This window comes from Oratosquilla oratoria, chromosome 16 (assembly GCF_046742065.1).
Source record: "Oratosquilla oratoria isolate Oo_2021 chromosome 16, ASM4674206v1, whole genome shotgun sequence".
In the NCBI taxonomy this organism is placed as follows: Eukaryota; Metazoa; Arthropoda; class Malacostraca; order Stomatopoda; family Squillidae; genus Oratosquilla; species Oratosquilla oratoria.
Genome location: NC_134792.1, coordinates 621,133 through 638,533, shown reverse-complemented (window position 1 = coordinate 638,533; position 17,401 = coordinate 621,133). Strand labels below are relative to the sequence as shown.

Genomic DNA, 17,401 nt, shown 5'->3' with positions numbered 1-17,401 from the left:
CATTTGGACCCTTTGTGGTAATACTATTTTGGTAAATTTTTAGTATGTTTTTCCCTACATGTAATACTAAAAAACGCTTTCTTGGAATTTGTTCAGAGTAAAGTTTTTTTTTTTTTTTTTTTTGTATTTTGACTGGAGTAATACACGTACACAAAAATTTGCGTTCAACCCATCTCCACTATGGTGTCTACATACAAGATGTAGCAGTTATAAATTTCACCACAAAACAAGCATTATGTTAATTCATATGCTGCTTGTAGGTTATTTTGAGTTATTTGTCAGTCTTTACTATGACCTATTTAAACGGTAACACTGTGTCCTGATGGTACCGGACGGTAATAAGCATTCCCTGTTGTGGAAGACAAACTAATGGAAGTCTGAGGGCACACCTATCCTGAATGTTGAGTAGCAGGACTAGGGCTAATACATCTTAATCTTAGTGCTAGGAGACAGTTCTGTTACTATGGTCAACTCCCATCTTGTCTTTTTTTTTTTTTCCCAAGTTAATAATTGTACCATATCATACCTGCCACTTTGAAAGCATGATGCCACGTCAATATTGAGATATTAAGATTTCTGATATGCTGACTTGACCAACAACACAAGTTACGAGGCAGCTCATGGCATCTAAAATATTGTGTTGAGTTGTTGGTAGTAATATATCACACCTTGATTATCTCAATAAGGATGCGGCCATTTTTTTTTTTTAATTACAGAAATTATAAACTGTCACAATTTATGTCAAAAAAAAAAAATATATATATATATATATATATATATATTATCGGAGTTGTCTGTAATTAGTATGCCCACAAGTAAACACATTATACAACCATGCCAACCTTGGTACATTATTAATATAATATTGGTATTATCTAAAAGAATGTTGAGCAATGTAGCCCTAAGTGCATTTATGAGCATGTGAACCAGACTAAACTGAAGTACCAGAACCGTCCAGTATTGCCACATTTCCGCTAGAATTTGTCCATAGTTAAAGTCTGTTGCTTCAGTGTCTAGTCTCCAGGTTTTTCTGTGCGAGTATTTAACTAGTTTTACCTAGTTGTATTATATAGGAATGGAGCTATGCTCATAATGCTGTCTTTGTATCTTTCAGCATCTAGCTTGTTCTTCAATTCTTGTATGGCTTTTGCACATACTATGGTTTCATCCAGTTTGTTCCAGACATCCACCACTCTGTGTGGAAATCTATCCCTCCCCCCCCCCCCCCCCGATCTCTTCTATAACTATCCTTTTCGAGTTTCTTTTCATGTCCTCGTTTTTCTTTTATTCCACTTTAATAAATTTTCTGTCAAGGATTTCCTTGCCTTTCATGATTCTGTAAATGGCCAGTAGATCTCCTCTTTCTCTTCTTTGTTCCAGGGTTGGTAGATCCAGTTTGGACAATCTTTGTTCATATGTCAATTTTGAAAGTGTTGGTGCCATCTTTGTCATTGACCTTAGTAAATTGTAGGTTTCCCCGACTGTTTTGTTAATATGTTTGTCTGGTGACATGTCTTTGTTAATAATTACTCTGTTATTCTATTTTTACTTTTTCTAAACTCCCTTTCTTGATGTTGAAGTTCACTTTCCACTTTTGGCTCCATTCCCAGACTTTGTCCAGGTCTAAGGTGATTCAGTCTTTTTCTGTACTGTTCTAAGGGGAGAGAGTGGCTCATTTTTTGGTGGAAGGTAAGCTGAGAGTGGAGAATAGGTGGAGAAAGAGGAAAAGGGCAGAAGGTAGGGGGGGTACTTCGAGTGAACTTAAATGAGAAAGAAAAGGAGGAGTATAAGAAGAAGCTGAGAGAGGAGTGGTAGGGAGTGAGGGATAGAGTATAACTAGGAGTGGAGGAGGAATGGGGATGGTTCAAGGAGGGAGTCATAAGGTGTGCAGAGATGGTGTGTGGAAAAATATAGGACGGGAGAAAATGGAAGGAGGGGTAGTGAGCGGTGGGACAAGGAAGCAAAGAAGGTTATAGAAGAGAAGAAGCAGGCTTTCAAAGATTGGTTACAAATTAGGATGAGGGAATCATATGAGAGGTACAAAGTAAAGAAAAGAGAAGTAAAGCACGAGATAAAGGAGGTAAAGAGGAGAGCAGATGTGAAATGGGGTAAGAGTATGACAGAAAATTTTGAAAGTAATAAAAAATTATTTGGAAAGAAATTAAAAGAGGAAGAGGAGGTGAATCAAGTAGAGAGGAAAAGGTAAAAGGTACAGATGGAGAAATGATAATGGAAGAGAAGGCAGTGGGAGGAAGGTGGGCAGAGTATTTTAGGGAGTTGCTAAATGTGAAGGAGGATAGGGAGGGAAAGGTAGTTGCAGTGAAAAGTGCTAAGAAAATGACTGTGATGAGAGAGGAAAATGGAGAAATAAGGAAAGATGAAGTGAAAGCAATTGTTAAGATGATGAGAGCAGGCAAGACAACTGGGTTGGATGGATGCCATGCAGAATGGCCGGAAAAAAAAAAAAAAAAAAAAAAACAGTACAGTTATGGTGGACTGGCTGGTAAGGATATCTAATGTTTGTTGGAGAGAGGGTAGAGTGCCACTGGACTGGAGGAGTGCCTGTATAGTTCCACTTTACAAGGGAAAAGGGGACAAGTGCGAGTGTAGTAGTTTCAGAGGGATCAGCTTCAGTGTAGTTGGGAAGGCTTATGGGAGTGTCTTGATTGAGAGGATTAGAAGAGGAACAGAGGGAGAAAATGGTGAGGAACAGTGTGGGTTTAGGACAGGTAGAGGTTATGGAGATCAGATTTTTGTGGTAAGACATATGTGAGAAAGCTATAGGAAAAGGTAAGGATGTTTTTTGGGCTTTTATGGATTTGGAAAAGGCTTATGACATGGTAGATAGGAAGGCAATGTGGGAGGTTTTGCAGATATATGGGATAGGAGGAAAGCTGTTAAGAGCTGTCAATAGTTTTTATGAGAGTAGTAGAACTTGTGTTAGGATTACAAATGGAGAGAGTGAGTGGTTTGAGGTAAGGTGGGACTTTGTCAGGGATGTGTTATGTTGTCCTGGCTGTACAATTTATACATGGATGGAGTGGTGTGAAAGGTGAACGCAAGGGTAGTGGGTCAGGGATTAGAGATGGTTAAAGAAAATGGAGAAAAGTGGGAGATAAGCCAGTTGTTGTTTGCTGACAACACTGCTTGTGACAGGATTAGAGGAAGGATTGAGGAAGCTAGTGACAGGTTGGGAAGGAGGGTGGAGGGGCATGAAGGGAAGAGGGTGGAGGGGAGTGGAGTGTGTGATAGGGATAGAATGGGTGGGAGTGATTTTTTATGCCTTGCTTTTTTTTTGCTACCTCCCTTATAAGGGGGAAAAAGCCTTTGGTATATGTCTGTAAACGTAAGGTGATGATATGTACAAGGGGAGAAAGTATTATGGGAGAGACTGGAGAAAGTGGAGTTTTAGATACTTGGGTGTGAATGTGGCAGGAAAGGGAGGAGTGGGGGTGGAGGTAGAATGTAGATTGAGAGAAGCGAATAAATGCCTTGTGGGATTAAAAAGTGTAATGAGAAATAGACATTTGGGAATGGATGCTAAGAGAAGATTGTATGAAGGAGTGATTGTGCGAACAGGATGAGATGAATGGATGGGGTAAAAGGAGCATTGAGAAAAAGGGGAATGTCAGTTGAGGAAGGATGGGAGAGGGCAGAAGATAGGGGTGAATGGAAACTGGTTGTGTATGGATGATGCTGTGATGCATGAGGTGGAATGAGTGGGGGATGGGGGGTGAGGGAATATGAGAAATAAATTGATACAGCCCGAAGGGATTTCTCCCTTTTTTTTTTTTTTCTGCTTGTGGGTAAATAAATTTTTTTTTTTTTTTTTTTTTTTTTTTTGGCCAATTTAATGAAGCCTTGCTGTGGATGTGTTGTGTCTTGCAACATTGCTTCTGACCCAGGGCAGTGGGCAAGATGTTGGGATGACCTGTCATCCAGGTGCCAAGATATGAGGGAGGGAAGAGGGTAGAGGGGAGTGATGTTAGGGATGGAATGGGTTGGGGTGGCTTTTATGCCTTTATTTTTTAGCTACCTCCCTTATATATACATGTACCAGAGGCTTTTTTCCCCCCTTATAAGGGAGGTAGCCAAAAAACAAAGGCATAAAAACCACTCCCATCCATTCTATCCCTATCATACTCCCCTCCACTCCACCCTCTTCCCTCCCTCCCTTATAAGGGGGAAAAGCCTTTGGTATATGTATGTACATTTTATTGTTTAGTTTGTCATATCAGAACAGAATTTCTTAGGCAATTATTAATTTTGGATTTATCACATTGCTCCAGTAGGAAGTTCTTTGCAGTTTCACAGTTTGGATGCAATATGTACCACAATACTTCATACATTCACCATATATTAGATCAACCTTCTCCTTCGCCATTTGAACACCTGCTTTGGCTTTGGGATAAAATATAACTTGTTGCACCTCTCCATTTTTTCAATTTTCTACTTTTTAATGATAATTTTCAATCACCATGCATGCATTTTATCCTCAATATGAATTCAGCCCCATTGTGCCTGAATTACTGTAGTGAAATCACATCAAGAGATGTTTGATGTCACATATGCACTTGCCTTCCTTTCATTGAGAGAAAAAAAAAAAAAAAAAAAAAAAAAAAAAAAAAAAAAAATAATAATAATAATAGTAATACTGGGACTTGGGAGCAACGAAGCACACAACCTTATGATTCCAGCAATGATGTTTGTTGACAAGGTGAGAGCTGACCAATATCCTTGAGAGCATTCTGTGTTACTATGAGCTCAAACTCTTTGTGTGCTTTTGCACCTGAAAGCAAGATGATAAGCAGGCTGTTGCATGATGCACGATTGCTAAGCATATGTACATCTATGAGGCAAGTGCAAAGTTAAAAACATGGTGCTGTGTCGGTAGTAGCTACTATTTTACGTCAACCAGTTCCTTGTCAAACACTTAACTACATTTTATATCATAATTTACAAGAAATGCCAGGTTCACACTGTCAAAGACTTAAATTTTATTACATTGTACAGGAGGATGAAAATTTCATAAAATTTTTGACTGTGCAAATTGGGTTTATTACTTTCTTTCAGCCATTCCTTATTGTCAATGGGCTTGTGCAGACATGTTGGATATATTTCACCCTGGCCTTCATGCTTGTTGACAAGGCCAGGGTCCCGAGTGTTCTGTTTTATATATATATGTACAAGCCCACCGGCTTCGCCGGCCCTGCTCCGCAGGGGGCTTTTGCGCTTCGCGCAAGCTCGCTTCGCTCGCGGGCGCTTCGCGCCCTAGGGCTTCGCCCCTGTTTTAACCTTCTTAGGAAAAGGCGGAGAAGTAACATAACCCCCTGAAGAGTGCCCCTCTTCTTTGTCTTCTTCGGATTCACGGCTTCTCTTCGGGAAGCCATCGGAGCTACTTTCGTCATCGCTAGAGCGGTTTTAAAGCCACCATCACAGCCTCGATCTCCTTCTTCAGCTTTTCCTCCAGCTTTTCTATTTTCGAGAACAGTCGGGCGCTAACATATTCCGCCATTCCTCCTCTGAGATTTTGTGTATGTCTTCCGGGATGTTGTTTGTCCTGTCGGACTCGTCCACTTCCTCGGGAATGCGGGTAGCCGCAACTAAAGACGCTTTTGTGGGCCCCTTTTCCTCCTCTTCTCCCTCTAAATAATCCTCGAACAACTCTCTGTACACCACGTTAACAGCAGGCCGGGGGGCAACACTTTTTCCAGCCCTTCGCCAGCCCGTATAGTACACCAAAGAGTCCCAGTTCGTTACTCTAGAACAGGCTACATACAGTTGACCGTGCGCGAAGCAATGTACAGAATCCAGCAGTAACCCACAGCGATCAAAAGTCTGTCCCTGGCTCTTGTTGATCGTCATAGCGTAACTCAACTTTATCGGGAACTGCTTTCGCCTGAAGGGCACGGGAGTGTCCTGCGACTCCAGAGCAATTCGCGGGATCAATACCTGTTCACCCCGATAAGCACCCCCTAAGATTTTCCCCACCACAATGTGTTTCTTGAGGTTAGTGACCATCACACGTGTTCCGTTGCATATCATAGGAGGACAGATGTTCCTCATCACCATCACGATACAGCCGATCTTCAGCCTCAGATCGTGCAACGGCACAGACGGGCTGGTCATGGAGTTGAACACTGAAACCTGGATATCCGTTTCCTGATCCAACGGCGTGTCCGCGCTGTAGTACACGACCTCCTTTTCCTGGTTGAGATCGTAGATCATCTTGTTCACAGAGTCGACGTCGTCGTTGGTCGGCGAGACTATCGACCGCTTTTCGAAGTAGGAAAGGTTCAAGTGGTTCGCTCCGAAGTCGTCGTAAACTTTGTAGCCCAACTCCTCTCTCGAAGTCGCTCGCACACCGAAACCCCTTCCGAAGTAGATCTCGCCGCTTTCGCGAGACCCGATCGTCAACAGCTGCTTCGCGAACTTGCTGTTCTTGACGTCGTCCTTTTTGAGACGGACGTTCTCCGTAAGCTGCATCTTCGCGAGCCCTTCCCACATGTAGCTCGATTTGATGCAGTGGGCTAGTTCCTGCTCCTTCCCTCCGTTTCTTATCACCGGCAAGATCTGACGAAAGTCTCCTGCGCACACAAACACTTTGCCCCCCATGAATTCGTCGTTGTCCATGATGTCTCTAAGAGTGATATCCACAGCAGTCAGCATGTTCTTGTTCGCCATTACGACTTCGTCCCAGACGATCAGCTCGGTCTGTTGTAGGAGCTTCGCCAATTCCGTGTTCTTCTTGACGGGTGATTAGAGAAAAACATATACGAAAAACACCTATAGCGGGGTGTCCCGCTTTTCGTAGTGTGCGCGACCGAAACGGGAAACGAATCAAAAACGGGTCAAGGTTTAAAAATTATATTATTGATATATATATATATATTTCAGAGTTTCACTTTCAATTCAGGCTTCCATGACTCATGCCATCTGCACTAAATGATCCAGTCATTTTTGCAAACAGGATCTTTGGGAAAAGAATGAAAATGAAGTCCATCCTCAGCAGAAAGTTTTGTCGAATCACTGTTGCAATTTGCGGCAACACAATAAACCATTTTCGATCTGAATATTTGATAAAACCTTGCTAACACACGAAATACAACAAATTACTGATTAACCCCTTCCATATGGTGACGCCTACGTAGGCGTCATGAGGAGCAAGTGGGTACACGAGGATGCCGATGTCGGCGTCTTGATTATGTTTATTGTAGTCGTACCTGCGTGACCCCCATACTCTGTAAACTGGCTTCATCATATTTTCTATGGTTATCAAAATTCATGGGTGAAAGAGAGAACGATCGATACAGCTGTGACTTTATCTTTTATAATGCAAGGTTTTGGAACGTATCGTATACAATCAGTTAGATACCTACCTCAGGGAATGTAATCTACTATACGGTATGCAATCTGGTTTTAGAACGACTTACTCAACAGACACCAGCTTAACCTCTTCAGTACGGGCCTTAAATCTCGCAGGCAGCAGCCAATGCCAGCCGTACGACGTGTCGTAATAATACTCGCATCATAAAATATAGTCACCGCTTCTATCGATCGTTCTCTCTTTCACCCGTGAATTTTGAAAACCATAGAGAATGTGATTAAGGGCAGTTTATAGAGAATGTCAAAACGCAGGGGCGACTACAATAAATATAATCACGACGCCGATATGGCAGCCTCGCATATCCACTTGCTCCTCATGACGCCTACGTGTGCGGCACCGTATGGAAGGGGTTAATATACCTTTACGATCTGATAAAACAGGAATGCGATAGAGGTAATTACACGGGTTTAGTCTTGTTGGATCTACAAAAGGCATTTGATACAGTGGACCATGATATTTTATTAAAAAAACTTCAGACATTAGGAGTGGCAAATATTGGCTGGTTCAAGTCCTACCTTACAGGTCGCAAACAACTAGTACAGGTAAATGAAGCCTGCTCAGATGACAGAGAGATAACTTGTGGTGTACCACAAGGTTAAATTCTAGGACCGCTACTGTTCCTGGTCTATATTAACCCCTTCCATACGGTGCCGCCTACGTAGGCGGCATGGGGAGCAAGTGGATACGCGAGGCTGCCATATCGGCGTCTTGATTATATTGTAGTTGTCCCTGCGTAACTGACATACTCTCTAAACTGGCTTCATCACATTTTCTATGGTTATCAAAATTCACGGGTGAAAAAGAGAACGATCGATATAAGCGGTGACTATTTTTTATAATGCGAGTATTATGACGCAACATCGTACGTCTGGTAGCTAATGCTGCCCGCGAGATTTTGGCCCGGAGAGAAGTGGTTAACGACATGTCAGGTGCGGTGAACTGTAAGTTACTGCTATTTGCAGACGACTTCGCTCTAATTGTTGAAGTAGAGGAGAAACAGTGTCGAACTGTCATCGGTCCAGGACTGGCTCATAGTAGGCTGTCTTTACACCTTGGTAAAACGGAAAGTATTGTCTTCGCATCAAAACCCAACCTCAGGAAGCATAGCGATGTACAGGTCAGATGTGGGGTTAATGTCTCTGAGTCTAAACAAGAGGTAACCTATCTTGGAATACCTTTAGATTAGTCCCTCTCAGGGAATGCCATAACGGATAAGATTATATCCAAGTGTTCTGGTCTCAGCCTTGTTACATCACTTTGATTACGCTTGTAGCTCTTGGTACAGTAGTCTGAGCAGGAAAACCAGTCCCGGCTACAGGTTACACAAAATAAGATAATTAGATTCATACTAAATTTACCTCAACATAGTCATATTGGTATTAAAGAATTTAGCAAGGTAGGAATGTTACCTGTAAAATATCATGTCCAGCAGCTGAAACTAAACCAGGTTTACAATGCCGTTCATAATTCTGCTCCCTCATATGCAAGCTGTAATTTCACATTATCGGCTGAGAACCGAACCCGGAACAGTCAAAAGTCTCTTATTGTACCTCATGCAGGTCCCTTAACCAAAAACAGTTTTCACTTCACAGGTGCTCAATTATGGAACTCACTACCTGTGTCCATTAAGAAGTCAAATAGCAAGGTTACCTTCAAGAAAAAAGTCAAGGGTTACTATATGTCTCGGCTATGGACAGAGAGCCTTGATTTTGTGTACTACTAGCTTAGTGAGGGATACCTGATTCCATGAGTAATACCATCCAAATCTGCGTTCACTCATAACTGTTCTGACCTCCCCCCCTTTTTTGTTCTTCAGAAGTTTAGTTTAGTATAACAATGATTGATGGTTACAAATTGGTTTCCACCTTTGTTTTGCCAGTCATAATATGGTATATGTCTCAGGTAGGGTCCGAGAACAGTTATGATCTGACCTTTTTCCTCGTTCTCCTTGTTGTTTTACTCATTCGAGTACTGGTCCCCTGTACCCTACCTCTGGTGCTTCAGGTTATAATGTACTACTCCCTAGTGCTCATACTAACTGCCCACTCCGTCCTGAGATCCAGGTTAAATGTTAGATTTAATTAATAGCTGACCCTAGCTGCAGTGTAGCATTCACTATAACTACATGCTGTTACAGATGTAGAATATTGTACATACATACATACATATACCAAGGCTTTTTCCCCCTTACAAGGGGGGTGTCAGGATTAGAGTGGTTTGAAGTAAAGGTGGGACTTCGTCAAGGATGCGTTATGTCGCCCTGGCTGTTCAACTTATACATGGATGGGGTGGTGCGAGAGGTGAATGCTAGGGTAGTGGGTCAGGGATTGGAGATGGTTAAAGAAAATGGAGAAAAGTGGGAGGTGAGCCAGCTGTTGTTTGCGGACGACACTGCGCTTGTGGCAGGGTCAGAGGAGGGATTGAGGAAGCTGGTGGCAGAGTTTGGGAGAGTATGTGATAGAAGAAAGCTAAAGATAAATGTGGGTAAAAGTAAGGTGATGAGATGTACAAGGGGTGAAAGTGGCAGTAGACTGGAAGTGAGCATTAAGGGAGAGCGACTGGAGGAAATGGATAGTTTTAGATACTTGGGTGCAAGTGTAGCAGGAAAAGGTGGAGTGAAGGTGGAGGTAGAATGTAGATTGAGAGAAGTGAGTAAATGCCTTGGTGGATTAAAGAGTGTAATGAGGAATAGACATTTGGGAATGGATGCGAAGAGGAGACTGTATGAAGGAGTGATTGTGCCAACAGCACTGTATGGGGCAGAAACGTGGAACATAAGAGAAGAAGAGAGAAGGAGTTTGAATGTGTTTGAGATGAGGTGTCTGAGAAGTATGGTGGGGGTTACTAGGCTGGATAGAGTGAGAAATGAGGAGGTGAGGAGGAGAACAGGGGTGAAAAAGGATTTGGGAGATAGGGTTGATGAAAGAATATTAGGATGGTTTGGACACATGGAAAGAATGAGTGAAGAAAGATTGGTAAAAGAGGTATGGAAGGCAGATGTGGAGGGAGTGAACATGAGGGGACATCCTAGGATGAGGTGGATGGATGGGGTGAAGGGGGCTTTGGGGAAGAGGGGAATGTCTGTTGAGGAAGGAAGGGAGAGGACGGAAGACAGAGGTGAGTGGAGAATGGTTGTATATGGATGATGTTGTGATTGCATGAGGAGGAATGGGCAGGGGGGTGGGGGGTGGGGGAGGATGTGTGAGTATATTTTGACGCAGCCCGAAGGGATTTCTCCCCATCCTCTCCTTATATGCAAGGGGGGACGGAAAGGGGGGGTCGCCGATTTAATGAAGCGGCCTTGCTGTGGATGTGCTGTGTCTTGCGACACTGCCTCTGACCCAGGTCGGTGGGCAGGGTGCAGGGATGACCCGTCATCCAGGAGGTGCTCAGATGAGAGGGAGGGTGGGAGGGGTGTGGAGTGTATTTAGGGATGAAATGGGTGGGAGTGTTTTTATGCCTTTCCCTTTTTGGCTACCTCCCTTGGAAGGGGGAAAAATCCTTGGTATATGTATGTACAAGGGGGGTAGCCAAAAAGAAAAAGGCATAAAATCATTTCCACCCATTCCATCCCTGAATACACTCCACACCCCTCCACCCTCCCTCTTATCTTAGCACCTCCTGAATGACGGGTCATCCCTGCACCTTGTCCACTGCCCTGGGTCAGAAGCAGTGTCGCAAGACACAGCACATCCACAGCAAGGCCACTTCATTAAATCGGCGACCCCCCCTCTCCGTCCCCCCATTGCATAAAATGAGAGGACGGGGAGAAATCCCTTCGAGCTGCGTCAAATTTTGCTCACACATACTACCTCACCCCCCATCCAACCGCCCATTCCACCTCATGCTATCACAACATCATCCATATACAACCATTCTCCATTCACCCGTCCTCTACTAGTCTTTCTTCACTCATTCTTTCCATGTGTCCAAACCATCCTAATACTCTTTCATCAACCCTATATCCCAGCTCCCTTTCCACCCCCGTTCTCCTCCTCACCTCCTCATTTCTCACTCTATCTAGCCTAGTAACCCCCATCATACTTCTCAGACACCTCATCTCAAACACATTCAAACTCCTTCTCTCTTCTTCTCTTATGTTCCATGTTTCTGCCCCATACAGTGCTGTTGGCACAATCACTCCTTCATACAGTCTCCTCTTAGCATCCATTCCCAAATGTCTATTCCTCATTACACTCTTTAATCCACCAAGGCATTTACTCGCTTCTCTCAATCTACATTCTACCTCCACTTTCACTCCACCTTTCCCTGCCACATTTGCACCCAAGTATATAAAACTATCCACTTCCTCCAGTCGCTCTCCCTTAATGCTCACTTCCAGTCTACTGCCACTTTCACCCCTTGTACATCTCATCACCTTACTTTTACCCACATTTATCTTTAGCTTTCTTCTATCAGAACCTTCCCAAACTCTGCCACCAACTTCCTCAATCCCTCCTCCGATCCTGCCACAAGCGCAGTGTCGTCCACAAACAACAACTGGCTCACCTCTCACTTTTCTCCATTTTCTTTAACCATCTCCAATCCCTTGCCCACTACCCTTGCATTTACCTCTCGCACCACCCCATCCATGTATAAGTTGAACAGCCAGGGTGACATAACGCATACTTGACGAAGTCCCACCTATACCTCGAACCATTCACTCTCTCCATTTCCAATCCTGACACAAGCTCTACTATTCTCATAAAAACTCTTGACAGCTCCCAGAAGCTTTCCTCCTATCCCGTATATCTTCATAACCTCCCACAGTGCCTTTCTGTCTACCCTATCATAAGCCTTTTCTAGATCCATAAAAGCCAAAAAAACATCCTTCCCCTTTCCTATAGCTTTCTCACATATCTGTCTTACCACAAAGATCTGATCTACACAACCTCTACCTGTCCTAAATCCACACTGTTCCTCACCAATTACTCCTTCTGTTCCTCTCCTAATCCTCTCAATCAAGATCCTCCCATAAGCCTTCCCAACTACACTCAACAAGCTAATCCCTCTGAAACTACTACATTCACACTTGTCCCCTTTTCCCTTGTAAAGAGGAACTATACAGGCACTCATCCAGTCCTCTGGCACTCTACCCTCTCTTCAACAAACATTAAATAACCTCACCAACCGGTCCATCACTGTACCTCCCTTTTTCAGACATTCCGCATGGCATCCATCCAGACCAGGTGCCTTACCTGCTTTCATCATCTTAACAACTGCCTTCACCTCATCCTTCCTTATTTCTCCTCCATTCTCCTCATTCATCACTCTCATTTTCTTCGCACTTCCCACTGCAGCAATCTTTCCTTCCCTATCCTCCTTCACATTAAGCAACTCCCTAAAATATTCTGCCCATCTTCCCCTTACTGCCTTCTCTTCCATTATCATCTCTCCATCTGCACCTTTTACCTTTTCTTCTCTACTTGATTCGCCTCCTCTTCCTCTCTTAATTTCTTTCCAAAACATCTTTTTATTACTTTCAAAATTTTCTGTCAAACTCTTACCCCATTTCACATCTGCTCTCCTCTTTGCAACCTTTACCTTTTGCTTTACTTCTCTTTGTAGTATATCATTAATGGTACTACTCTGATATAGTACTCACTCATACATGTTGATACAGCTGTAGAATAATGCAGTATATCATTAATGGTACTACTCCGATATAGTACTCACTCATACTGTTTTGTTACAATTTAACATTATTTTGTTGTTCCTTTGCTTAATGCAATGTTCCTTTTTGTGATGGTGCTCAAATTATTGGTCTCAATATTCCTGTGTACAAACATTTTAGTAGTATTAGCAAAACTATAACAATGTTTATATCTCATATGTGTACTATCTGGTATTACCCATGATTGTCTCTGGTCCCCTTAACCCCCTACATATGTTGTCTGTGTGACTTAGTGTAGAATAACAATCTGATGAGGACCACAATGGAAATAAGCGTACATGCTTTTTGTGCTATACTTGGCAATTTTGCATTTATTATTCCGAACTATGTGTTCTTGTCATTATTTGCACTTCATGTACATTGATTCACTGCCAAATAAAGTCTATCTATCTATTATGATGCAACATCATATGTCTGGCAGCTAATGCTGCCTGCGAGATTTTGGCCCGGAGTGAAGTGGTTAAGCTGACAGCACAGCATGGGATTTTATAGTACATGCATCAGAATGTAAACAGCATGAGTGACGCCACAGCCAATCGAGCCTTACGAGAACTGCTGAAGATTGGTGAAGGAAAAGTTTCTCTACTACTGATATTTTGATAGGCCTTTTTATGACATTGTGTAATAATGGGCAGAATATTTTAGGGAGTTGCTAAATGTGAAGGAGCATAGGGAGGGAAAGATAGCTGCAGTGGGAAATGCTAAGAAAATGAGAGTGATGAGTGAGGAGAATGGAGGAGAAATAAAAAAGGATGAGGTGAAGGCAGTTGTTAAGATGATGAAAGCAGGTAAGGCACCTGGTCTGGATGGATGCCATGCAGAATGTCTGAAAAAAGGAGGTACAGTGATGGTGGACTGGCTGGTGAGGTTATTTAATGTTTGCTGGAGAGAGGGTAGAGTGCCAGAGGACTGGAGGAGTGCCTGTATAGTTCCTCTTTACAAGGGAAAAGGGGACAAGTGTGTATGTAGTAGTTTCAGAGGGATTAGCTTGTTAAGTGTAGTTGGGAAGGCTTATGGGAGGATCTTGATTGAGAGGATTAGGAGAGGAACAGAAGGAGTTATTGGTGAGGAACAGTGTGGTTTTAGGACAGGTAGAGGTTGTGTAGATCAGATCTTTGTGGTAAGACAGATATGTGAGAAAGCTATAGGAAAGGGGAAGGATGTTTTTTGGGCTTTTATGGATCTGGAAAAGGCTTATGATAGGGTAGACAGAAAGGCACTGTGGGAGGTTATGCAGATATACAGGATAGGAGGAAAGCTTCTGGGAGCTGTCAAGAGTTTTTATGAGAGTAGTAGAGCTTGTGTCAGGATTAGAAATGGAGAGAGTGAGTGGTTCGAGGTAAAGGTGGGACTTCATCAAGGATGCGTTATGTCACCCTGGCTGTTCAACTTATACATGGATGGGGTGGTGCGAGAGGTAAATGCAAGGGTAGTGGGTCAGGGATTGGAGATGGTTAAAGAAAATGGAGAAAAGTGAGAGGTGAGCCAGCTGTTGTTTGCGGACGACACTGCGCTTGTTGCAGGATTGGAGGAGGGATGGAGGAAGTTGGTGGCAGAGTTTGGGAAGGTTCTGATAGAAGAAAGCTAAAGATAAATGTGGGTAAAAGTAAGGTGATGAGATGTACAAGGGGTGAAAGTGGCAGTAGACTGGAAGTGAGCATTAAGGGAGAGCGACTGGAGGAAGTGGATAGTTTTAGATACTTGGGTGCAAATGTGGCAGGAAAAGGTGGAGTGGGGGTGGAGGTAGAATGTAGATTGAGAGAAGCGAGTAAATGCCTTGGTGGATTAAAGAGTGTAATGAGGAATAGACATTTGGGAATGGATGCTAAGAGGAGACTGTATGAAGAAGTGATTGTGCCAACAGCACTGTATGGGGCAGAAACATGGAACATAAGAGAAGAAGAGAGAAGGAGTTTGAAGGTGTTTGAGATGAGGTGTCTGAGAAGTATGATGGGGGTTACTAGGCTAGATAGAGTGAGAAATGAGGAGGTGAGGAGGAGATCAGGGGTGGAAAGGGAGCTGGGAGATAGGGTTGATGAAAGAGTATTAGGATGGTTTGGACACATGGAAAGAATGAGTGAAGAAAGACTAGTAAAAGAGGTATGGAAGGCAGATGTAGAGGGAGTGAACATGAGGGGACGTCCTAGGATGAGGTGGATGGATGGGGTGAAGGGGGCTTTGGGGAAGAGGGGAATGTCTGTTGAGGAAGGACGGGAGAGGACAGAAGATAGGGGTGAATGGAGAATGGTTGTGTATGGATGATGTTGTGATTGCATGTGGTGGAATGGGTGGTGGAATGGGGGGTGAGGTAGTATGTGTGAGCAAAATTTGACGCAGCCTGAAGGGATTTCTCCCCGTCTTCTCCTTCTATGCAATGGGGGGATGGAGAGGGGGGGTCGCCGATTTAATGAAGCGGCCTTGCTGTGGATGTGGTGTGTCTTGTGACACTGCTTCTGACCCAGGGCAGTGGACAAGGTGCAGGGATGACCTGTCATCCAGGAGGTGCTAAGATGGGAGTGAGGGTGGAGGGGTGTGGAGTGTATTCAGGGATGGAATGGGTGGAAATGATTTTATGACTTTTCCTTTTTGGCTACCTCCCTTGTAAGGGGGAAAAAAGCCTTGGTATATGTATGTAATAATTAGGATTTATTTTTGCATATTTTATCAAAAAGTGACTAAGCCATAAATCTAGCAAATATTCAGCACCTCTTTGAAAATCTTCTCAGTTGACCTTTAAGTCTATTTATCTGTTTGACTATATTCCTTGCAAATGCTTATGCAAGTTATTGTATCTCTTCTCTACTAAAGATCATTTTGTAATCATGTGCCATATCTAACCTCTCTTGTAAATACTGAGAGAAAATATTTATGCCTCACTCATTTTACTTTTTATCTATCAAAATCTCCTTATCAGATTTAAGTGGGCCTACCTTTACCTTACTTTTAGTTCTGTATAGATGAAAGATGCCTTTGATTGACTGGCAACCTTAATTTCAGTTATATTTTGCTCTGCCCATGTTCTTTTTAACCAGTCTAGTCATTTCATTATACCTAGTCCTAGTAGGTACCTACATACATATACCAAAAGATTTTCCCCCTTACACGGGGGGTAGCCCAAAAGAAAGGCATAGATATCACTCCCACCCATTTCATTTCCCATATATTCCACTCCCCTCCACCCTCCCTCCTATCTTGGCACCTCCTGGATGATGGGTCATCCCTGCATCCTGTCCACTGCCATGGGTCAGAAGCAGTGTCGCAAGACACAGCAAGGCCACTTCTTAAATTCGGCGACCCCCCTCTCCATCCCCTCATGCAGAAAAGGAGAAGATGGGGAGAAATCCTTTCGGGCTGCGTCAATTTTTTTTTCATACATACTTCCTCACTCCCCATCCCCCACCCACTCCCCCTCATACATCACAGCCTCATCTATACACAACCCTTCTCCATTCACCCCTATCTTCTGTCCTCTCCTGTCCTTCCTCTACAGACATTCCTCTCTTTTGTAAAGCCCCTTTCACCCTATCCATCCATCTCATCCTAGGACGGCCCCTCATATTCACTCCTTCCATCTCCGCCTTCCACACTTCTTTTACTAATCTTTCTTCAATCATTCTTTCCATGTGTCCAAACTATCCTAATACTTTTTCATCAACCCTATCTCCCAGCTCCCTTTCCACCCCTGTTCTCCTCCTCACCTCCTCATTTCTCACTCTATCTATCCTAGTAACCCCTATACTTCTCAGACATTTCATCTCAAACACATTCAAACTCCTTCTCTCTTCCTCTCTCATGTTCCATGTTTCTGCCCCGTACATTGCTGTTGGCACAATCACTCCTTCATATAACCTCCTCTTAGCATCCATTCCCAGATGTCTTATATGGTTATAGACAAATATTAGATCCTTCTTAAAATTCAAATCGCAATGAAATATTTGCCACCTTATTGTAAGTACTGATTAGATACAATTCATAAATACCTGCATGCAAAGACCAAGTTCTGCAATTCTTTCTTTGCCTTTCTTTGTCCAGGGGGCAGGTGTTGGATCATCCCGTCGAAGTAAGTAACGCCACACACTGAAGCCACTTTTTCCTTTTTCTTTCCAGTATTTCACCACCTTGTATATACCATCATATCTGTAATTCCAAAATTTAACTTAACAGCAGGAAATGGCAACTGAATATCCCTTCCTTCAAATACTTGGAAATATCTACATATATATACCTAAGGCTTTTTCCCCCTTACATGGGGGGTAGCCAAAAAGAGAAAGGCATAGAAACCACTCCCATCCATTCCATTTCCCATACATTCCACTTCCCTCCACCCTCCTATCTTGGCA

General features: G+C 43.1%; 1 protein-coding gene across 1 annotated transcript in view; it reads right to left on the bottom strand.

Moving 5' to 3' along the window:
- The window catches only part of LOC143033806 (E3 ubiquitin-protein ligase UHRF1-like), a 68,525-nt gene that overhangs the window by 7,253 nt on the left and 43,871 nt on the right, over positions 1 to 17,401 (bottom strand). Inside the window, exon 9 of the mRNA XM_076199301.1 lies at positions 17,042 to 17,198. Coding sequence (XP_076055416.1) covers positions 17,042 to 17,198 — 157 coding nt within the window. The remainder of the gene's footprint in view (positions 1 to 17,041; positions 17,199 to 17,401) is intronic.